The sequence below is a fragment of the Dryobates pubescens genome, chromosome 8, assembly GCF_014839835.1.
Source record: "Dryobates pubescens isolate bDryPub1 chromosome 8, bDryPub1.pri, whole genome shotgun sequence".
Classification (NCBI taxonomy): Eukaryota; Metazoa; Chordata; class Aves; order Piciformes; family Picidae; genus Dryobates; species Dryobates pubescens.
In genome coordinates this window covers 36,404,843-36,428,214 of record NC_071619.1, presented here as the reverse complement: position 1 = coordinate 36,428,214, position 23,372 = coordinate 36,404,843, and the positions used below count along the sequence as shown (strand labels likewise).

The 23,372-nt window shown below is 50.1% G+C and overlaps 1 protein-coding gene across 2 annotated transcripts in view; it reads left to right on the top strand.

The window, feature by feature from the left end:
- Positions 1-12,051, top strand: part of LSAMP (limbic system associated membrane protein) — a 396,186-nt gene extending 384,135 nt beyond the window's left edge. For both annotated transcript variants that reach the window (XM_009908127.2, XM_009908134.2), the window contains one exon: positions 11,332-12,051. In XM_009908127.2, coding sequence (XP_009906429.1) covers positions 11,332-11,429 — 98 coding nt within the window. In that variant the 3' untranslated portion in view covers positions 11,430-12,051. The remainder of the gene's footprint in view (positions 1-11,331) is intronic.
- The last annotated feature ends 11,321 nt before the right edge of the window (positions 12,052-23,372 follow it).

Below are 23,372 nucleotides of genomic sequence, written 5' to 3'. Positions count from 1 at the left end.
GTGCACTGCATTACAGAATGAATCTTCACTGAGACATGAGGTATGATAGATGAGTACTTAGTACACCGGGAATGAGCTGCAAAACATGGGGAAGAACTGTTCAGTGCTAGAAAAGCATGAGCAAATTCCAAAATACATTAAACTGTGTGCTAAGATTGATAGACACCAGGGACATTTCCTTAATCTTGTTGGAGAGTTGCTGGAGGGCATCCTCCCTAGTTTACACAGCAGTATTTCCACCTCCAGAAGAGCCAGCCTTTTGCTACTGAAGTCACAGTCAAGTTTTAATTACAGGAGCAGAGCTGGGCATGAGGTTAGAGTACAAGCAGGTAATGAACAAAACAGCCTCAACCTTAAGAACAGGGAGTGAAAAATCATGTCTTCTTCTCAGAGGGGAGGGGACACACACGAAAGTAGTAAGAAAAAAGCCCCAAATGAACCCTAGTAAGTAGAAGCTGCTAATCCCTAAAGCCTCAGAGCAGAGTGTAAAGCCCCAGAAGAAAGAAATTAATAACTTTCAAAGTATGACCTTGAAAATGGAATTAACGGCATTCCTCCCTTTTAAGCCTTCGTGATAATAAAGATTTCATCTTCTGAAGCCCTGGCAAGAGAGTCAACAGACTATAAAAATTACTTCCTGCAGAAGAGCTGGCAAGTGTAACACCAAAGACCCCTCCTGGCCCCAGAGAGTGAGAGGACAGAGAGAGAGCTGCATGGTGCACATCGCCTTTCCCTTGCACCTTCTCTTTTAGAGGTGGTGGGGTTTTTCCATTCCTCCCTAATTATTAGTCCTCTCCTTTGCTCAAGAGGCAGGACTCAAACCTTCTCTGTCAACAGAGCAGAGTCCAGAGCTGCTCAGGGTGGAGAGCATGTGGAAAAGGCCAGATCTACTTGATTTGCCATTGCTGCTTCCTTTCCAGGACCTCCTATCCTGCCTCATGATTCCTCCTGGCCTCACTTCCATTTAGAAACTCATGGAGGGTGACTGTCATATTACATCAGGTTTTACCATGCATTCTTTGAAAGATCCCAGCAACAAATTCCTCAAAGTAATAAGGACCCTGTAGCTCTCTGATGCCCTGTGAAACTTCTCTGTGGGTTCTCTTGCATCATAGAATCAGTGAGGTTGGAAGAGACGTCAAAGATCATCAAGTCCAACCTTTCACCCAACACCTCATGACTACTAAACCATGGCACCAAGTGCCACATCCAATCAGCACTGCAGATATGTCCAGTCCTGGTGTCTTAATGTTAATAAGAGGCAATCTGCCACCCACAATCTCTTTTCCTAACTCTATTTTGGTTTACTCAGATGATAGGAACCAGGACCCACCAGAATGTTCTAGAATGGAGAATGTAGGTATGAAATGTGTAGCCAGGTGGGTAATATTTTTTTCTCCCTGGGTAGGGATGAAAGACCTCTGCTTTCTGCTTGCATCTCAGATGACCCTTTATAAAGGTCTGTACTGGGAATCTTGAAAGTCATAAGAGAGTCCATTTCTGCTGGCAGTGATTGTGTTGCTCACAGCATTTGGAGGCATGCCTCTGTGCAACCAAAAGAACTTGTGGATTTGTTTACAAGCCTCACTTAGCCTGTGTATTCAGCAAATGTTATATGGCATGGCAAAGGGAGCTGGAGAGAGCGAGGGAAGAAAAGATAGAGTATCTGTGTGGAGGGAGTAGAATGGACTAGAAACTTTACCACCACTCCCTGAAACCTCTGGAGTACTAGTCACTGCAGTGGATGGAGGTCTGGCTTCGGATGGAGGTCTGGATTCGGGTAATCAGGTCAGATCTGTCCCTCTAAAGCAGTTCTGCCAAGGAAACTGCTTCATGGTGGTTAATGCAGAGATAGATGTCGACCAGTGGGGATCAGACTCCCTGACACAGAAACGTGGCCATACTGAGCTGAGCAGAGGTTCAGAGCATGCAGAGCTGGCCCCCTTTCCTCAGCATGGGAACCATGCAGGGGCTTTGCTGTGCGGGATGTGCAGCGATAGGATGAGGGCAATGGTTTTAAACTAGAACGGGGTAGATTTCAGCTGGACATTAGCTGGAGGAAGCTCTTTACAGTGAGCGTAGTGAAACACCGGAACAGGTTGCCTAGAGAGTTGGTGAAGACCCCATCCCTGGAGACGTTCAAGGTCAAGCTTGATGGGGCCCTGAGCAACCTGATCACGTTGGGGATGTCCCTGCTCACAGAAAGGGGCTTGGACAAGATGACCCTCGAGGGTCCCTTCCAACCCGATACATCTATGGTTCTATGACCTCGTTGCCTTCTGGCAGGCGTGCGTTGCCCCTAAGGCTGGGTGCGGCGGCCAGCCGCGCAGTTCCCGGACCGAGACCCGCCCGGGGCCGGGACAGCGCCCCGACTTCCCCGGTCTCTTCGGTTGCCTTCGCCTGCCACCTGGTGGGCAAAAGGCGATCCTGTAGCAAGCGGAGGCTCACCAGCCTGAGCCGGCCTCGCGTGGGCCCCGCAGCCCGTTCGTGTCCTAGCAAGGTAGGAAGGAAGGAGACACCCGGAGCACACCCCCCCACCAGACCCCCTGCTGCTGGGGGGCGGCAAGGGTGCAAAGCAGAGCCTGCCAGGGAGCGTGCGGTGTGCTCCGATCAGGCACCGTGCAGAGCACAGCTGGAGGGCAGCTTCTGTACACCTGCATGTCACAGAGGTAGAAAGACAGCTGCCCCTGCCTTCTGGTTGCTGGCATTTGGTTTTCACCTGGCACCTCATCCGTACCTAAACAGCTCTGCTGGAATCTCCACTTTTTCTCTGATGCAGGCAGGTACCGACTCCTCTGCCTCTGCATTCCCAGTACTAACTCCTTCTTGCCATAAATACTGTCATTCCCTGCTACCTGCCTCTCTCCCACCATCACTGCTTCCCTCTGCCTGATCTGGGTTCACCTGCTTTTCTTCATCTGGCTTTCTTGCTGGACCTGTTCTTGCTACCTATCCAACCTGCATGCTCACATCAGCTGCTACTTTTCCCTATGCTCATCTGGCTGACATCCCCTCCTCTTACCCTCTTCCCCATGCTGAGCCAAGTGAGCCCATATTGACAGCTTAATTGAAGACCTGCCATGGTATGGTTTCCTCTGCTGTAGCCTTGCATTGGGTTCTTCACCACAGTCCATGTTTCCCCATGCATCAGCAGTCTTTTCCTGTGGCTCTGACCTGATGCAGACTGCCTCCCATAATTGTCACCTCCTCATGGAGCCCCTAACCCCAAATGGGCACTACAAGCTTTGAGGGTCCAATGCCAGCCATGAGGCAGGGCATATACAGCACTACCAAGCAGCCTTCTGGCCTTAGCCACTGCTACCAGGACTGTGAGTTGCAGCACCTGTATATTCAAGGCTTAAAGGCAGGGAGGGAAAGGGCCATTTTATTCATCCCACATAAGTCATACCTCAGAATTCTCCTCCCCTTCCAGTGACTTCTGCAGCCAGCCTTGTCTCTGGAGACTGAGCCTGCATCACAGAGGATTCACCACTGCAGTCACAGCTGCTTAGGCTTTGGGGAGCACCATACGAAATCATCTTACAACTAAACTTCAGCCATCTGGGTACCATAGCTATGGCCCAAGTTTGGTGGGGAGACTTGCAGCTCTGTGGTCCAGGACTTAAGCATTTAGGTGCCTCCAATCTCTTGATACTTGGGTAGCCTCTGTCTTTAACAGGTTCATTAACAAACAGCTCATCACTGTCTTTCCTAGGAAGATGTGAACACACCCCAGCTAATTCTTCCCACAGAGACATTTCCTTACCCTGACTGTCCTGTAGTCAGCAGAGGAGACTGCAGAGCAAGTGAGTGAGGCAGTTTTAATCTAGACAGTTCAGGTAGCAATTAGTAATGGGCAGCATGCCAGGCTTCCTTTTAATGCCAAGGTCCTAAAGCCACAGGAGAACATAACACCCAAATTTAATTTGTAGCCATAGTATCACTGCCAGCAGCTGATTGCTGCTGTATCCCTGAGAAGTTGGGGGAGGTGTGGATGTGGAAGTCTTCAGGCAGTCTGGAAGTGACTGGGCAAGTTCATGGAAGAAAAAAAAGGATCTGTGAGGGAGTTCAGCATCTGCAGGCTCACCACGACTCTGAGGGACCTGAGGCAGGCCAGTATGATGCCATGCTGCCCATATGATCCCAGTTAGCTCCAGCCCAGCACCTCAGAGGACAGGACTGAAAATTAGACAAGCCACTTGGACTAGTGTGCTCCTCTTGGAGGCAGGCTGGTTTTGAGGAAGAGAGCTGCTTTTGTCTTTGCAATCTTCCTGTGGTTTGCTTTGAACAGGAGGAATACCCTGCTTTTCCCCTCCACCATCTCACCCCACCGCCCTTTTTGCTGTGTCCTTTCTTACACCCATCGCAGGAGTAGGAGCACTTCATGAGCCATCATACACACACACAGACACACACAGACTCACACAGACACACACAGACACACAGACACACAGACACACACACACACACACACACACAAAGCAAAAGAAGAAAAAGGAAAAAAGAGCATTGCAGCTCTACCATGCAAACCAGAGTACACAGCCTGGGCTAACCAAACTCTGTTTAGGAAGGATGTTGAGTTGCTGGAACATGTCCAGAGAAGGGCAACAAAGCTGGGGAGGGGTTTGGAACACAGCCCTGTGAGGAGAGGCTGAGGGAGCTGGGGTTGCTTAGCCTGAAGAAGAGGAGGCTCAGGGGAGACCTTATTGCTCTCTACAGCTACCTTGTTGTAGACAGGTGGGGTTGGTCTCTTCTCCCAGGCAACCAGCACCAGAACAAGAGGACACAGTCTCAAGCTGTGCCAGGGGAAGTTTAGGCTGGAGGTTAGGAAGAAATTCTACACAGAGTGATTGGCCATTGGAATGTGCTGCCCAGGGAGGTGGTGGAGTCACCATCATTGGAGGTGTTTAGGAGGAGACTTGATAGGTTGCTTGGTTGCATGGTTTAGCGGACTAGGTGGTGTTGGAGGATAGGTTGGACACAATGATCTCAAAGGTCTCTTCCAACCTGGTTTATTCTATTCTATTTTACTCTATTCTATTCTTGTGGCCCTCTGGTGAGGAGCAAGTGTAGCAAGTCCATCTGTGCCATGATGATTTTGGAGCAAGCTAAAACCTGTGAGGAGCCAAAGCACTGACCCACTGAGGTGGTCCCAGGAAGGTTAGGATGTGTGAATTCTGTGGAGATACCCTCCCCAAGGGTGTTGAAGACAAATAGTTTTGTCTAGCTGAAAGTCTGGACTGTCACAAGGCTCTGAGCCAAAGAACCTGACCAGGAAAATGTTCTGAGGGACCATCACTGGATTTCTTTTTCTTTCAATAAGCTTTTTTTTTCCCCCCTTCTCAAGCCTTGCTCTCAGACACAGCAGAAGAATTTTGTCTGCTGCTTTTCTACTCTAAGAAAATAAAATCAGCCCAAGGCAAACACCCAGCATGGGATCATTCCACCTGGCCTGCCGATGCTTGTAAAGTGCCATGCAGACAGAGCCTTGTAATGGGGAAGGTCAGGCAGCCTCAGCAGCAGGTGTCACTGGCAGGCTCACGTAAAGAGGCCGGGGAAGCTCCTGTAGTACCACTGAAGCACCACACTACACATGGGAGCATGCAGCAACTATTCTGTTTCATATACATAGAATATACATATACATATACATAGAATAAACCAGGTTGGAAGAGACCTTCAAGATCATCGCATCCAACCCATCAACCAATCCAACACCACCCAAGCAACTAAACCATGGCACCAAGCACCCCATCAAGTCTCCTCCTGAAAACCTCCAGTGATGGCGACTCCACCACCTCCCCAGACAGCCCATTCCAATGTGCAATCACTCTTTCTGTATAGAACTTTTTCCTAACATCCAGCCTGAACCTCATGCTGCATGGAAGGGTTTGCCTGCAGGAAGGTGAGGTACCAGGTGAAATTGCTGAGAGGCCTTTCTGCCCTTTCCACATCCCCACTCAAAAGTATGGAGATGTTCTCCCACAAGTGTCAGGATAAGACACCTGGAACCTCTCTGTGTGAGGTTGGCACATGGGGCTGTTAGATGCAGGTGAGCAGGAGTAGTGAGCTCATGCTGGCGTGGCTGTGTTTTTCCCAGGGTTAAATGTAAGGACACAGCTAGGATCTGCTGCCATGGGAAGAGGGTTGGGATGTTCTCACTGTCTGCAGCACTGAGGAGAAGTGCAATCGTTTTGCCCTTGCCTATTTTCAGCCTGTTTCCTCTTGATTTAATTAACATGATCTGACTCTGTCAGCTGTTTGGGGTCTGGGCTCCCGTTAGGGTTTATTTGTGAAATGCTGCCAGATATTCATATCAACTCATCATAATCAGAAACCCAATTTCCTTCCCTGGCTGCAGTGGAAGAAAACCCTCTTCAAAGCTCTCACATGGTCATGAACTTTGCAGAGCTGCCAAATTGCAGGGCAACAATTAGCCCTGGAGATTAGTTTGCAGCACTGATTCCCAGAGCTCCAGGTTACAACAGTGGGAAACCGCAAAGAAAGCCCCCTCACCCCAGTGCCCACTGAAAGGGGGGTTGCTTCCTGGCTCTTAGCACCTGGGACCTTGCTGTGCCAGGCAGTGGGGGTGCAGATGGGTTGAACAGAGGCTTTCTGGGGCTCCCGCAGGGCTTCTGGCAGTGATACTAGCTGGGCTGCTGGCATGGATAATAATTGGGCTGCTGGCAGGGATGATATCCGAGCTGCTGGAAGGGCTGTGGGCAGGGCCGTGGGCTGGGATCGTGGCAGAAATGCTGGCCAGGCTGCAGGCAGGGGTACTGGCAGGGCTGCAGGTAGGGCTGCTCACTGTGCTGCTGGCAGTGATACTGGCAGGGATGGTCCCAGAGATGGTGGCAAGAATGGTGGCCGGTATGCTCCCAGGGCTGCTCGCTGGGCTGCTGGCAAAGATACTGGCAGGGGCGGTCCCAGGGATGCTGGACAGGCTGGCAGAGGCAGTGGCAGAGACAGTGACAGGGCTATTGCCAAGACTGCGCTCTCCGGCTATGGCATCCGGCGAAGCGATGGCGGCGGCCGCCAGAGGGCAGCAGAGACCGCGGCGCTGCTCTCTGTGCCCACGTGTACGCACTGGGGGGTCTCGGACCGGGGCCGAGTGTCTGGAGACTAGCCGGCACAGAAGGACCTGCGGACGCTGGCAGCATGAGCCAGTGCGTGCCCAGGTGGCCAAGAAGACAAACAGCATAGAATCATAGCATCAACCAGGTTGGAAGACTTCAGACATCAAGTCCAGCCTATTACCTAATACCTACCACCTCCTGACAACTAAACCATGGCTGCAAGTGCCATATCCAAGCCTTTTCTGAACACCTCCAGGGACAGTGACTCCACCACCTCCCTGGGCACCACATTCCAACAGCAAATTACTCCTTCTGTGAAGAACTTTCTCCTCACCTTGAGCCTAAACTTCCCCTGGCACAGCTTGAGACTGTGTCCTCTTGTTCTGGTGCTGGTTGCCTGGGAGAAGAGACCAACCCCCTCCTGGCTACAACCTCCCTTCAGGTAGTTGTAGAAAGCAATAAGGTCTCCCCTGAGCATCCTCTTCTCCAGGCTAAACAACCCCAGCTCCCTCAGCCTCTCCTCATAGGGCTTGTGCTGGAGACCTCTTCCCAGCCTCGTTGCCCTTCTCTGGACATGGTCGAAAGTCTCAATGTTCTTCTTAAATTGAGGGGCCCAGAACTGGACACATGTGACAGTTCAAAACCTTTTGTGGGCAACACACCCTGTGTGGTGTATTATTTATTATTCACTGAGCCAGGGGAGTTATGTTTTGGGATTTCTTCATTTTCACTACCTCAAAGGGGCCTACAAGAAAGCCAGGAAGGGACTTTTTACAAGGACTTGTAGTGACAGGATGAGGGGCAATGGCTTTAAGCATCAGGAGGGTAGATTTAGACTGGATATTAGGAAGAAATTCCTTACAATGAGGGTGGTGAGACACTGGAACAGGTTGCCCAGGAAGGTCAAGGCTGCCCCCTCCCTGGAGGTGTTTGAGGCCAGGTTGGATAAGGCTTTGAGCAACCTGGTCTAGTGGGAGGTGTCCCTGCCCATGGTGGTGGGGTTGGAAAGAGATGATCTTTAAGGTCCCTTGCAACCCAAACCAACCTATAAATCTATGAAACTGGGTTGCAAATGGTTCCAAACAGCTTCCCTGCAATTATTCGAGCGTGAGAGATGGTTTCTCTGGACACAGGTCAGGTAAATTTGGTAATTTGAATATAAACTTGGTCCTGAACTCAGAGAGGGAAACAAGGAGTTAAAAAAGGCAGTGTTGCAGTATTTGTGTGACAAGCCACAAAAGATAAGCAGGGACTTACTGGCAAAAAAAAGAAGCCATAGATGGAGATAAATTCTCCACACAATTTAGCACATGCTTACTTAATAATGAAAGAACAGAATTGGGGCACAAACAGCTCATGTAGAAAAGTGAAGGACTACATTAGGAGGAAATTACACAAATGAAAGTGCTGCAGAATTTCAGGGGCTCTGGGGACATCTTGCTTGGATTTGCTGCCTTTTAGTCACCCCCTAGTTTAATAGTGGCTATGCTGCTGAGCAAGCAGAGAGGAGCTCTTCACCTCACAGTTCTGAAGGTTGGTAAAAAGGAGCAGCTGTACTTCAGCCCCATGGAGCTCTCCTGAGCATGGCCTGTTGCTTTTTTTTGTCCCTCTGCTATTACAGAATCAGACAGAATCACAGAATGGTAGGGGTTGCAAGGGACCCATAGAGATCATCTAGTGCAACCCTGCTGCTAGAGCAGGTTGACCTACATCAGGTTGCACAGGAATGTGGCCAGGCGGGTTTTGAAAGTTTACAGAGCATGAGACTCCACAACCTCTCTGGGCAGCCTGGTCCAGTGCTCTGTCATCCTCAAACTAAAGGAGTTTTCCCTTAAAAACTATTAGAAAGAGCTCTTGGTAGCAAGCATGTCTTCTTTTCCCATAGCAGGACCAGTCCAAATGTATAAACTCATCTTTGCCTTCACACTTGAGCATCTTCCCACACCCCTTGTGTGTAAAATGCTGCACATACATGCACATCTATGTATATGTGTATATAGAATCATAGAAACATTAAGCTTGGAAAAAACCTCTAAGATCATCAAGTCCAACCTTTTACCCTTCACCTCCATAGCCACAAGACCATGTCCCGAAGTGCCACATTTACTCCTTTGTTTTTTTAACAGCTCCAGGGAGGGTGACTCACCACCTCCCTGGGTAGCCTGTTCCAGTGCCCCACCATTCTTTTAGTAAGCAAATTCTCCCTAATATCCAACCTAAACATCCCCTTGCTCATCTCCAGGCCATTACCTCTTGTTAGTTATTAGGGAGAACAGGCAAACACCCGCCTCACTCCAACCTCCTTTCAGATAGCCGTAGAGAACAATAAGGTCTCCGCTCAGCCTCCTCTTCTTCAGGCTAAACAACTCCAGGTCTTTCAGCCTCTCAGAATAGAATAGAATAGAATAGAATGGAATGGAATAGAATAGAATGGAATAGAATAGAATAGACCAGACCAGACCATACTTTGGCATGGGGATGGCAAAGCACTGCTGAAACAGCTACTGGGGATGCACCCCTTGCACCATGCTGGGAAATAGGGAAGTTGGGGATGGCAGCGCTCCAGAATAGAATAGAATAGAATAGAATAGAATAGAATAGAATAGAATAGAATAGACCAGGTTGGAAGAGACCTTCAAGATCATCAAGTCCAACCCATCATCCAATACCATCTAATCAACTAAACCATGGCACCAAGCACCCCATCAAGTCTCCTCCTAAACATCCCCAATGATGGCAACTCCACCAGCAGCACTCCCTGGGCAGCACATTCCAATGGGCAATCACTCTCTCTATGAAGAATTTCTTCCTAACATCCAGTCTAAACCTCCCTGGCACAGCTTGAGACTGTGTCCTCTTGTTCTGGCACTGGTTGCCTGGGAGAAGAGACCAGCCCCCACTTGTCTACAACCTCCCTTCAGGTAGTTGTAGAGAGCAGTAAGGTCTCCCCTGAGCCTCCTCTTCTCCAGGCTGAACAACCCCAGCTCCCTCAGCCTCTCTTCACAGGGCTTGTGCTCCAAACCCCTCGCCAACTTTGTTGTCCTTCTCTGGGCACGTTCCAGCAAGTCAACATCTTTCCTAAACTTAAGACATGCTCTCCAAGCATACATAGCTATGTGTGCCTGCACCTGGACATGCAGGTGCACATAGGTGTGTATGCTTGGAGAGCATGTCTTACAAGGAGAGGCTGAGGGACCTGGGGTCTGCCCGCACTGATGCACACGTATCCACATGAGCATGCATTTGCAAATCCATAGCCATGTGCCCCTCCCTGCCCCATTATAAAGCAAAGGCAGCCAAGGCTTGGTATTGTAGCATGAATTTCAAACAGTATCCCTTGAAGAAAAGGGAGCCCTTCAACAGGATTATGAATGAGAAAATGTCAGGAGTGTTAGCACTTAATATTCTCGGAGCGAGGCTGCGTTATTTGTGGCTGCAGCAGCAGAGCGCTTGCCCCTGCCCCCTCTGGCAGAGCCCTGTGCACACACACGTGCACGTGTGCAGGTTCATTCCCCACCCTTACAAAAAATCCATCTCCCTGGCACACCCTGCACCCTCACCCCACAGGTGCTGTGCTGCAGGGCCACAAACCCAGCAGTGAAGCTTTCCCCTACCCCCTGCCCCATGAAGTAAATAATTGCAGCGCAGCCCCTGGGAGGGGAGCTGCCTGCAGGTTGGGCCCATGTGTTATTGATTGAACTGCTGCGATCAATCAGCCCCCACCGGGCTGCTGTCTGGCTGCAGACGGGCGCTGGCCGCTGCGCAGAATTACAGCGAGCCCTGGCGTTGCAGGGACACTGCTGGGAAGGCGGCAGAGTGGAGAGGGAGATGCGGAGCTGGGGGCTGGGAGTGTACCGTGTGAAGGTGAGAGCCGTGCCTCCACAACCAGGTGGCCAGCGGCTCCCAGTTGGAGGCACAGCAACGGATGGGATGGCAAAATCATTCTGTGATTCTGTATTAAGCACTGGGACTGAGCCTTACTGCTTGCCCCAAGCTCCAGCCTGGGCACTGCTTAGGGAGAACCACATGCAGAGTGTAGCACGGTGGGGTACAACGCTGAGGTGCTGGTGGGCAGGAGCCTGCAGTGGGGCTGGAGAGAGGCTCACCTAAATGAGAAAGTGGCTGTGGCCTGCAGCCCCAACTCCTTGCTTCAAGAGCAGTTTGGGAGCAAGTCACTGTGTTCTTGTGTTACCCTCATCTCACCCAGCCATGTGTAATCTTGTTCTCTTTTTCTCTCCCTTCTCGCATCCTGCAGGACCCGGTACAGGGAGAGTAGACAACGGCTCCATGAGCTTGGCCGTCCCACTGTGGCTGCTAGCAGCATCCCTGCTCTGCCTACTCAGCAAATGTTAATACAAGTCAGAATTAAAAATAATTAATAATAATAATAATAATTAAAAAAAAAAACCAACCACAACACAAGGAAACCAACAACACACAAAACAAAACGCGTTATACAGGAGACAGAGTGAAGAGAGGAGAGAGAAAACAAAAGAGAGGAGAGGGGAGAGAGAGAGAGAGAGAAGACTGTTTCTTTCACAACTTTTGTGTGTTCAGGAGTGAAGAGGGGGGAGAGGAAAAATTAGAGCAAAGAAGACTCAGCAACATTCAACCTGAAACCTGACAAGCAGACTAGCAAGTCACCGACTGTCTTGGAGGCAACACGAAGCGAAGGAGAGAATGAGGCACCAGCAAGGATCGTGTCGCCAGAGGATGCTGCAATGCAAACAATCCATCAAAACCTGCAAAGCCAATTGAACAGAAGATCCCTTTTCTTTTCTCTCCTCCTTCTTCTTTCCCATACTCCAACTTCCTTGCTTCCACCTCTTTCTTTCTTTCTTTTGCAGAAAGAGGTCTTTGCTTCAGTGTCTATCTATAGCCACTTAACTTTTTGGATGCCCTTGGGTCATTTTTGTGAGCCTATGCTCAGCCATTTCATCCTTTTGAAAACAAAACAAAACCAAAACAAACAAAAATAAAAGGCAAGAAAAAAACCCAAACCAACAAACAAAAAGAAGATAAAAAAAAGCCACAAACCAGAGCAAGTCACCTGAAGCTCTCTGCACACTGGTGTCCTATGAAATCCTTCCTCTCTCCACTTCACCCTGTGCTCCTGTGCACCCAGCCCTTGCAAACACTTTCTTTCCTGTCCCCTCCTTCTTGCAACATCACACTTGCTGGCCTGAACTAAAGCTGTGTCAACTCTGCTGAAAGCTTCTTCCTTTTCTTTTCTTTTCAATCCTCTTCCTCTCCCCCCTCAATTCGACCAGGTGTCTTTCTCTGTCTCCCGTGTATGCCTGTGTGCGTGCATGCGTCTCTCTGTAGCTCTTGCTGCGCCGTCTCTCTCTCGCTCTCTTTCTCTTGCTCTCTCTAAGCATGCAAAGGGAACAGTCCATGTGTACATATGCTCATCCTGCTGTAGATAATGTCCTGCCTTGTAAATGTGAGACAAGATGCTGAGAGGCAGAGAAGAGGGGTGAGGAGAGAGGGGCAGTTTCAACACAGGTTCCCATCGTGTCCTCCTCTCTGGTGTCTTCACTGGCTTTTTGACTTCTGGCCACCTTGCTTGCAGGAGTCAGTCTGCATCCTTGGTTAGCCTTTTTTAATCTCCCACATGCAACCTCTCTGGCTTTCAGGATCCAAGCACCTGCATAGTAGCCCTTGCTATGCATGAGTGCTTGCACACACACATGGGGTTGTGCACATGTGCATTTGTCCAAATAAGCAGAAGAAACCAGGGCTGCCTTCCAGCACTATGGAGTGCAGTGTGGCCAAACACGTCTCCTGGGGAGTGAAAGCTGGGCTGGTGGGATGTGAGTGAGGAGACCTTGAACATCACCAAGCAGCCGTTCCTAGGGATATAATGTGTGTGTGTGTAGGAACAATGCCTCAATATGAAACCCACAATCTGGTCATTCCTAACCATTTTGGTAGTCATGCAAAGCAGAGCCTTCTGTTGTTGTTGTTCTTACTGTCCTTGCTGTTACACAAGGAAATGTGTGCTGTGGCAGGGCGAGCCTGTGTGCATTGCACACCACTGCTACTGCAAAGCTCATTTTGCAAGTTCCATGCTTGAAACAAACTGGGTCAGAAACTCTCCAGGACCTCCGAATGTAAGCAGAAAACCAAATGTCAAGTCTGAAATCCCTCATTTATGATCAAACAGGAAAGAGATAGGCAACATAATTCCCCTTGCTCTTCTTTTTCACTCATTCAGAGTGTTGTTCTTGTTGGAGAGGGCTGTCCCTTGCCATCATCTCCTTTCCGTGGCAGAATCTCATGCAGAGGTGCCAACAGGAGACACCGCAGTGGCTCCCAAGTGAGGAGGAGGAGAGGGAGAAATCAGGCTGTAGTGAAATAGGGTTAAGAAAATGCTGGAGGGTGTCTGGAAATTGCCACACAAGCAACAGGTCTGGTGCAGCAGCCAGAGCACTTGGAGAGGAGAAGCTACCATTCTGACACCTCAGTGGCTGCAGTGCATGTGTGGCCGGGGCGGTGGGGAGAAGATTCCTCTGTGTTCTGGCTCGTCGTGAGCCCTAGCATCCGTAACAACAAAAATGAAAGAACACAAGGTTTATCAGCCAGCCATTTGTTTGGGGTTTCTTTTTGTGGGGAGGGATATGCAGGAAGAACTAGCTAGCCCACACAAGTGACCATCTCATGACAGGGCAGTGTTTTATAGGTGACTGACGTCACTGAGCTCTCCAGCACCAGCAAGCTTGCTTTTCTGTCTTTGCCCTGTGAATCAGAGCAGCAGCAGGATGCTCTGCAGCCACACTTCCAGGCTTTTCAAGGCAAGGGGAAAACGACTTGGGCTTGCAGCCCTGCAGCATGTGGCAGAGGATACCCACTGACTGGGCTCCTACTAGGAAGGAAAGTGGGAATTGCTGTCTCTGAGCCCATCTCCATCTTTGCAGGACTGGGACACACTCCACCAAGGCCTCTCCCTGCCGCTCAGCTTTCACTTTGCACTGCAGCACTGCCAGCTCCTGCCTCCTTTCTGCTGAGCTCAGCTCTTCTGGGCAGCTGCAGGCAGGCAATTTTGTAGGCAGGCAAAGGCTCCTCGCTGCCAGCCAAAATGAGGGAGAAAAAAGTCAAGAGACATGAGAGGCTGAAGTTTGGGTGATAGCAGACTTGCTATAGATCTGCTGTGGATCTGGGTGGTGCTCCCTTTGCTCCTCTAAGCCCCAAAGTCATACCTGGAGATGTTTACGTCTTGGTGCAATTCATGCTTGAAAGTTGCCCAAGGCATCCAGGGATGGCTCCCCTCTTCAGAAATGGGGCAGTTGTTGATGGGACTTGTGCATCTCCTTTGGAGACTGGCATGCCTCAGCCCAGGAGAAAAATGCCCTGTATCCTGTAGAGCATTCAAACACCCCAGTCCTCATGCCTATCTCTTGAGAGGATCATGTCATTTGCTATCTCAGTAACAACTTCAGATTTCCTGCTGCTACAGGGTTCCTCATCCCCCTGGAATAGCCATGAGCTGATGCTGCCTCCAGAAGCCAGGGCTGGGAGCTGTGACCTCTCCAGCACACTAGCATGAGGGAAAATACCACGTTGCTGGCATTTCTCATTCTCAGGGCTATACCTAAGCCTGAATTTCTTGTCACAGGCTTGTTATGAGAGGGTGGGAAGCCTACAGTGACTTCCTGTCACCATCTCTTCCAGGGCTGGGTCAAGCCCACCCTTTTTGTTTAGGTTGAGGCTTCTGTTTACTGTCAATGTGGTTGCTATTGTGAGATCTATCCCACGTGTTGTCCTGTGCATGTTTTTGTTGCTGTGGGGTCACTCCTAGGCACTGGGGTCACACACATCAAAGTCACAAGTCCCCAAATATGATTGTGTCACATCTTTTTCAATTTGAAGGAGTTCTGAGGGAATAGGGTTTTTTAGATATCAGGACACAGAGGCTTATAGTGGAAGGGAAATATATTACTAAATCAGGACGGCCAGGTTTTGAAGCCATCTACCTGTTAGCTAGAGGAAACAGCCATGACCCTGGTGCTGGTATCTGTTCTTCTCTGCAGGACCTAGGGAGATCTGTGTCTCTGTTGTGTGGCTGCAAAACAAGGTTAAAGCCAGTTCTTTGTAGACCTGTCTGAGAAAAGCCAGAAATACAAAGTGTGCCTGTTATCTGCAGCAGTGCTGGGAGTCCCACTTGGTGCAATGTCTGTTCCTGGAGTGACTGGGGGAGTTGTGGGTAGGCTGGAACTTGATTTACTCCCAGACTGCATGCATAGAATCATAGAATGGTTTGGGTTGGAAGGGTCCTTAAAAGAACATCTAGATTCACTGACTCCCCCTGCCATGGGCAGGGACACTTTCCACTAGACCAGGTTGCATCTTGAGATGCTTTGAACATCTCTTATTTCTCCCAAACCTGAGCAGGGATTGCTCAAAGCATCTGTTGAGAGGAGAGCCATAGGCAAGGTCAAACACTTTTCCCCATCCTCTTTCTCCCTTCCACCCTTTGACAGAGATGTTGCAAAACGTTTCCTCATGTCTCAGGCCCTCTTCTCTGAAGCTATTTCTCCTTATCACCTCTACTCCGAGCTCATGTTGCTATCTTCCCCATCCCTTCCCAAAAAGCTGTGCTCTTGCTTCCTGCTGCCTCTCATCTAGTTGGGGATTGGAGGAGACAGGAGTTTGGAATGGGACACCAGCTCCTTGAGCTTGTCAGTGTGATTGTGTTTGATCAATGGAGATTTAACATTTGGTGTTATAAAAAGAAATGAACAAAACAGGGTGGGGGGAAAGAAAAAAAACCCAACAAACAATTGTATTTCTTCTACTGATTTGTAAATATTACAGGAGTGACATGAGATGTCTGGTAATGTCCAAGCAGAGGAACAAAGATTTAATATATGGCCCCATACTCGCTAGCAGATTTCTAACCCTTTGCAGATGACCGAGAGGAGGTGTGAAGGCAAGTCTTTCTGCAAGGAGCTGCAGAAGGGAAATGCAGCCACCCCAAGCCACATGAACTCCACGCATGACTGAGCGTGTTGCTGGGAGGCTGTGCCTGGCCAGCTGGAGGCCTGTCTCTGGAAGGCTGGGCAGGGCGGCACGGGACGCTCCAGCCACCACCTGTACCTTGGCAGTTGTGTTCAGTTCTGTTTGTTGGCAGCCCCGCAGCTTGCAGGTGTGTTGCTCAGTGATGCACTCCCCTCCTCCCCCCACTCCCCCTTCCTGCTTTCTTCACCAGTGAAGTTGTGTCGTCCCACGCTAGCACCGAGTGCATGTTAATGTGCCATTCATGAAGACTCCATCGGTGACATGCATTGTGTCCAGAGTTAGTCTTTGTCTGCACACCTTTCTCGTGCCACTGACTGTTCACCACTCGAGCAGACCTTTCATGTACTGCTGCTTGCCCCACTTTTAGTCAAAGTGTATCCAAGCCCCACCAGCTCTTCTTAGCTCCAGGTGCATCCAGACCACAGCACTGAGCCACCTATCTGAGCAACTCCGTTTTGAAAGTCCAGGTTCACAGCATGGACGAAGTTGTCATCAAATAGCTACAGTGTCTCCAGGCTGAGTGGAAGCTGTACATTTGGAAGGAACCTGGGGGCAGCAACAAAAAGTCCTGATGATTCAAGAGCATTTGGGGAAGAGGATCTGGGAAGCTGGAGGAGCTACTTTGGAGTCTTTCTCAGTCCCACCACCAGGTGATGTTTCAGCTCAGTCTTTCTGCAGTGCTTCACCACATTGCCTCTCCCCGATGAAGGAATCTATGGGCACAGGGAAACAGGTCTTCTCCTCCCAACCCCTCTCATGGCTCTGCTTCCTCTCCTCCAAGCACGCTGACCCACAGCCCAAATCATCATGGTGCTTGATGTGATGTAGCAACTGACACTGAGGATGGCTATCCAAGACAGTCCTACATAGGAGACGCTAGGGAGGGTGAGCAGCTCTCTCTCTCTCTCTTCTGATGGTGCACAATCTTACTGCTTCTCCGACTCATGTACACAAAACTTCTTGAGTTAGGGATGCCAGGAGCAAACTGTCCCATGGAAAGAGCAAAACTTCAGGTGGGAAGGGATGGAGAAACTGGATGGTAACTTCCAAGATGTGATGCTGGTAGAAAAGGGTAGGGATGAGTGCTGTCCATTGTCCATGTGCAGAACTCCCAACTTCACCAGCAAGGAGACCACAGCCTCTCAGTGCTAATCTTGGAGTGGCTTCATTTCCAGTGAGATGCCCAGAAGCCTTTCTTTCTTAACTGCATGACTCCTGCTGACTAAGAGCTGTGTCACACCATTAAAATCTTTCTCTTTTCCTTCACGTAACTTGCTAAAACAACGTTTGGGCAGCTCCAACAACACACACCCCTCCCCAAATTTTTTTGATGGTTGGCTCCTTTTAGGGCAGTGTGGTGTTCGCTTGTTGGTTCACTTGTCAAACCAGGAAAGCAGTAGTGAGGCTATGTTGGTATGGGTCTCTGTATCTCTGTTGGCAAAGTGTGTGAGGTGAGGACACCAGCCGAGGCAGGATGTGAGAAAGAGGAGCTGCTCTCCTAATCAGCCCAGACAGGTGACAAACAAAGGGGTCCTTCACTTGTTGCAGGCTCAGGTTAGCTGGTGCCACAGTGAATCAGCCATCTCTGCAAGCCTTGTAGAAGTGCCCAGGCAGTGGAGGAGGAAGGGGCAGTGCAAGTCAGGAGGACATGACTGCAGCACGGGCGGTGGCACCGCGTGCACGGCAGGACTCTCTGGGCAGCACAGTTGGGGAAGTGCCAAAAATTGCATCCAAGAAGGGCAGTTCCCAGGTAGGGCAGGACCTTCCTTCCCTGCCTATGCTCCAGGTGCTTCAGGCGCTCACCTCCTGGCCCCTCATGGCACGCATGCAACGCTGTGGCAGGCCTTGGTGAGGGACACGGAGTGAGATCGTGGTGGCTCAGACCGTGTGGACATTTCTATAAATAACAAGTGGGTCCAGATGGAGATGAGGAGAAAGACCACCTAGGAGCCAGCCAGTGAGGAGAGCACTTCCCAAGCAGGGCTGTCGTTCTGTGAAAGTACAATGTTTGCTCCCCATTTCAGCCACGCACAGGCACACATGCACACCCCTGCCACCTCTACCGCGCACATGCGGCAGTAGCCCTCGCGGCTGCCGCACAGGCCCTCTCCTTTCCCACGGCCTCCATCGCACACACAGCCAGACACGTGCTCCTCCACCTGCTCCCAGCGATGGCTCTGCCCGCACCACCGCACGGTGACCTCCCGCGGAAAACCGGGAGGAGGCACGCCGGCGCCTGCGCCTGTGCGCGCGGGAGCACACGCGCGCGCCGGGAAAGGCAGGAGCGGGGCAAGGAGCAGCAACCTGCCCCCCCCCGTGGCACCACCGCCACCTCCCCAAATCTTTCCACTTCCCCAGCTGGAGCCAAGTTTCATCCTCTAGACCTTGAGAACGAAGGCCAGTCCCTTCTTCTTGCTACACGGTGGGGTGGTTAGAACTCTCCTCATTAACAGTGTTATATACATATAAATATATATATATATCTATATCTTTAGATATATTTTTCCCCAGCACTGTAGACCTGAGCTGAACTTCTCTTGAACGAAACGAGAAAACGGCCCTCTTTGTTTCTTTTTCTTTGCCATTGGTTTTAGTTTTGGAAGTAGGCCCTGCGAAAGCAAAAAAAAAACAAACCCACAACCTCGAAGCTCAAGTGTGTGTGTGTGTGTGTGTGTTGAAAAGAAATGATCAAAAAGACAAACCCCCCCCAAACAAACAAACAAACCCCCCCCAAAACCAACCCCCAAAACCCCACCGAAACAAAGAACCCAACCCATCAAAGTGAATGAACGGAAGGAATAAAGACAAACAAAACAAACAAACAATGGATAAAAAGGAAGCTTTTTGGTTTTTCTTTTCTCAATGTATTTAACTTCTGTTCTCTCGTTTCTGTTTCTTTCCATGTATGAATGCTCTGCTCTTCTGTGATCTTAAGACAAGAAAAAAAAAAAAACAAAAAAAAATTACAAAAAAAAATATACAAAAAAGTTAAATAAACGTGAAAAGGAGGTGCTGGTTATTCATTTCCCTCACCTTGGATCGAGAGACCAAATTCTCCCCACCCCCGGGGCAAAAATGGCGACTCAGACAAAGGGATTGCAAAAAATGGTGGAAGGTTTCAATGGCAAAACAATGAAGGTTTTCCAGAGAGCCACAGGCACCGTGACAAAGGGAGGGGGAATCCCAAAACAAAACATACCCAAGAAAGTCCCATCCCCACCTGGGGGTACACCCAAACCCCCCCCCAGGGTTCTTCCTCCCCCCACCCCCCCCCCCCCCCACCCCAGACCCAAGGGAGGTGGCTCATGCCATTTTACCTAGGCAGCAGCAGGGGACAAAGGAGGAAGTAGGGACCCCCTGTGGATGTTTTAGTATCATAGTATCAGTCAGGGTTGGAAGGGACCACAAGGATCATCTGGTTCCAACCCCCCCTGCCATGGGCAGGGACACCCCACACTAGATCAGGCTGGCCAGAGCCTCATCCAGCCTGCTCTTAAATACCTCCAGGGACAGTGCCCCAACTACCTCCCTGGACAACCCCTTCCAGGGCTTCACCACTCTCATGGTGAAGAACTTCCTTCTCACCTCCAGCCTGAATCTCCCCATCTCCAGCTTCATTCCATTCCCCCTAGTCCTATCACTTCCTGAGAAGTCCCTCCCCAGCCTTCTTGTTGGTCCCCTTCGGATACTGGAAGGCCACAATTAGGTCACCTCGGAAGAGCAGAGGATTATGGGTGAAATACCTGGTTTGCTGTGACCACCCAGTGGGCTGGACCCTTTTGGAACCTCCCAGGTGTGGTCTGTGCAGTGGCATCTGGGCCAGCACCCAGCCTAAACCACCACACCTTCCTTGCGCACTTTGGATTGTCTTTGCTCTCACCTGGCCAAGCCAGCAGCTCACGGCTTGGATAGCCACACTCTGCACTGGGTTAGAAACTGGCTGGAGGGCCAAGCCCAGAGAGTGGTGGTGAATGGTGCCACATCCAGCTGGCGGCCGGGCACTAGGGGCGTCCCCCAGGGATCAGTGCTGGGCACCACCCTGTTCAATATCTTCATTGATGATCTGGATGAGGGGATGGAGTCAGTTATCAGTAAATTTGCAGATGACACCAAGTTGGGAGCAGATGTTGATCAGTGAGAGGGTTGACGGGCTCTCCAGAGGGACCTTGACCAGCTGGACAGATGGGCAGATGACATTCATGATGGACATGATGACATTCAACAAGATGATCCCTGACTGATTCTGTGATTCCACGTGCAGGGTGCTGCACTTTGGTCACAACAGCCCCATGCAGTGCTACAGGCTGGGGTCGGAGTGGCTGGGGAGCAGCCAGGCAGAAAGGGGCTGGTTGACAGCTGGCTGAACATGAGCCAGCAGTGTGCCCAGGTGGCCAAGAAGCCCAATGGCATCCTGGCCTGCATCAAGAATAGTGTGGCCAGCAGGAGCAGGGAAGTCATTGTGCCCCCGTACTCAGCACTGGTTAGGCCACACCTTGAGTCCTGTGTCCAGTTCTGGGCCCCTCAATTTAAGAAGGACATTGAGACTCTTGAGCATGTCCAGAGAAGGGCAACGAGGCTGGGGAGAGGCCTCGAACACAAGCCCTATGAGGAGAGGCTGAGGGAGCTGGGGTTGGTTAGCCTGGAGAAGAGAAGGCTCAGGGGAGACCTTATTGCTGTCTACAACTACCTGAAGGGAGGGTGTAGCCAGGAGGGGGTTGGTCTCTTCTCCCAGGTAACCAGCACCAGAACAAGAGGACACAGTCTCAAGCTGTGCCAGGCAAAGTTTAGGCTCAAGGTGAGGAGAAAGTTCTTCACAGAGAGAATTGTTAGCCATTGGAATGTGCTGCCCAGAGAGGTGGTGGAGTCACCATCCCTGGAGGTGTTCAAGAGGAGATTGGATGTGACACTTGGTGCCTTAGAGGAACAACAGCCAGGGCAAGACCGGAGAGGGGCAGGACTCTTGCTCCATGGGCATAATCAGGCATGAAAATAATGCATTAGAAAAAAGAAGGTAAAAGGAAGGAGGCATCAGGGTAGCCACGAGGAGTTTTCAATAAGACACAACCAAAGGGGTGAAGAAGCAAAGAAGCAGGATCCAGGGAGTCTGGTGAAAGGAATATACAGCACCTGGGGTACCTCAGCATGGTAAGTATGAGTGGTGGAGAGCTCAGGACATCTAAAGCTACCTGTCCAGAATGAAAGTGCCACCTGGATGTCATAGCCTTGCAACACCTTTCTAGTCCTCTTGGGAGAACCTTTTATTTCCTGGTCCTTGGGGACACAGCTAAGACACACAAGAGGCTGTGATCCAGGCCCTGTCTGGGTTGCAGTCCAGAGGGGAAGAGAGCAACATACATCCTCCCTTGGGAAAAGACAACCCCAATGCTGGAGCAGCAGCAGTAGGCTGCACGTGGCCATGCTCAGCTTGCACCGTGGGAGAGCCTGGCTGCAGCTCTGAAAGCAAGGTGGTCTCATCCTCACACACTGCTGGAGCATAAAAAAACAGGATTTCATATTTCTGGGTCTGTGTGGTGCCTTCACTGCCTCTGATTCAGCTTCCACTTTCTGCTCTACTGTTTATTTAGTTTGCTGGGGCAGAAACTCGAGACCTACATACAGAACAGCAGCATATTCCATGAAAAGGTTTATCTAATTTTGTTTCTGGGCCACAACACATAGGACAATGAAAACCTAGTTTTCAGTAGGGTACAGACTTGTTCCTTAATGGCATGACATTAAAAGAAACATGATGTCAGAAGCTCAGCACAAACAGCTTGCTAAGCAGAGGTGTGTCAGTAAGCACTAGGCATAAGCAGGACTGTGAGCATGACCCAGGCTTGTGCTTACCACACCTTTGCTATTCAAGAGCAAGGAGCTGCAATGGGTTATGAACCCTTCTGAACCATTTCCATCTTGGCTCTGGGACAGCCATGAGGTTGTGGGACCACAGGCAGAGCTGGGGTGAGCAAGCCCCAAGGTGGGGTACCAGAGTGCTGTGTGGTTATGAAGGTTGGAACTGAACTTTACTGGCTGGTCACTGAGGTGGAAAAAAGCCAAACTTCTGGTGCTGCACATGGATTTCACCAGCACTATCAGGCTTCACCTCAAAATCTGCTCTGAGCACTAGTAAAACTGTCTGTGCCTTTTCACCTCCACCACCTTAAAGCTGAGACTAAAACAGATGACAAGCAAAACTGCTGACAAGCACAAGTCCTCTTTTCATTAACTTTTAAAATGGTTACTTTTTAATGGTACATTTAACTAACACTAACTTGTCCATGGGAAGAGAATTTGGCTGTTAACACTGACAGCTGCTTAACAAAGTGAAGCTTTGCATTTGGTGAGGCGTGAGCATAACACCAATAGCATTGCTTGCTAACAGCAGACTCGTTAGCACTGATTGCTGCATTTACCACCACAAAGAGCTTTCTGTGTCTCTATCAGCAGTTGTTAGATGTACTCCCTTCACACTGTAAAAAGGTTCATAGGAAATAATTAGCAGTGGTGCTGGTAAATGAGGATCCAAATTCTTGGCACTTACCATAACTCAAAACTTCCAGAAAAAACACAAGAAGTTCTGGACACTGTGGTCTTCATAGTTCCTACTGGAGAACTGTGTTCAAACACAGCTAAATAGCAATTGGAAATGGGTTTAAGGGTTGTGGTGCTCAAAGACCACAGGAAAATGTGCATCCATAAAAATATCTTGCAATTCAGCCAAGACTGAATGCTGAACACGAGCCAGCAAGTGTGCCCAGGTGGCCAAGAAGTCCAATGGCATCCTGGCATGCATCAAGAATAGTGGGGCCAGCAGAGGCAGGGAAGTCATTGTGCCCCTGTACACTGGTTAGGCCACACCTTGAGTACTGTGTCCAGTTCTGGGCCCCTCAGTTTAAGAAGGACATTGCCAGAGAAGGGCAATGAGGCTGGGGAGAGGCCTCTTATGAGGAGAGGATGAGGGAGCTGGGGTTGTTTAGCCTGGAGAAGAGGAAGCTCGGGGGAGACCTTATTGCTGTCTACAAGTTGTAGACCTGAAGGGAGGTTGTAGCCAGGAGGGGGTTGGTCTCTTCTCCCAGGCAACCAGCACCAGTCTAGATCAGAATCACAGAAGAACCAAGGGTGGAAGAGACCTCAGAGATCATCAAGTCCATCACCTGTCACCACAGACCTCATGAGTAAACCATGGCACCAAATGCCACGTCCAATCCCCTCTTGAACACCTCCAGGGATTACCCTCTTCCAGCCTGAAGCCCTTTCCCCTTGTCCTAGCATTACAAG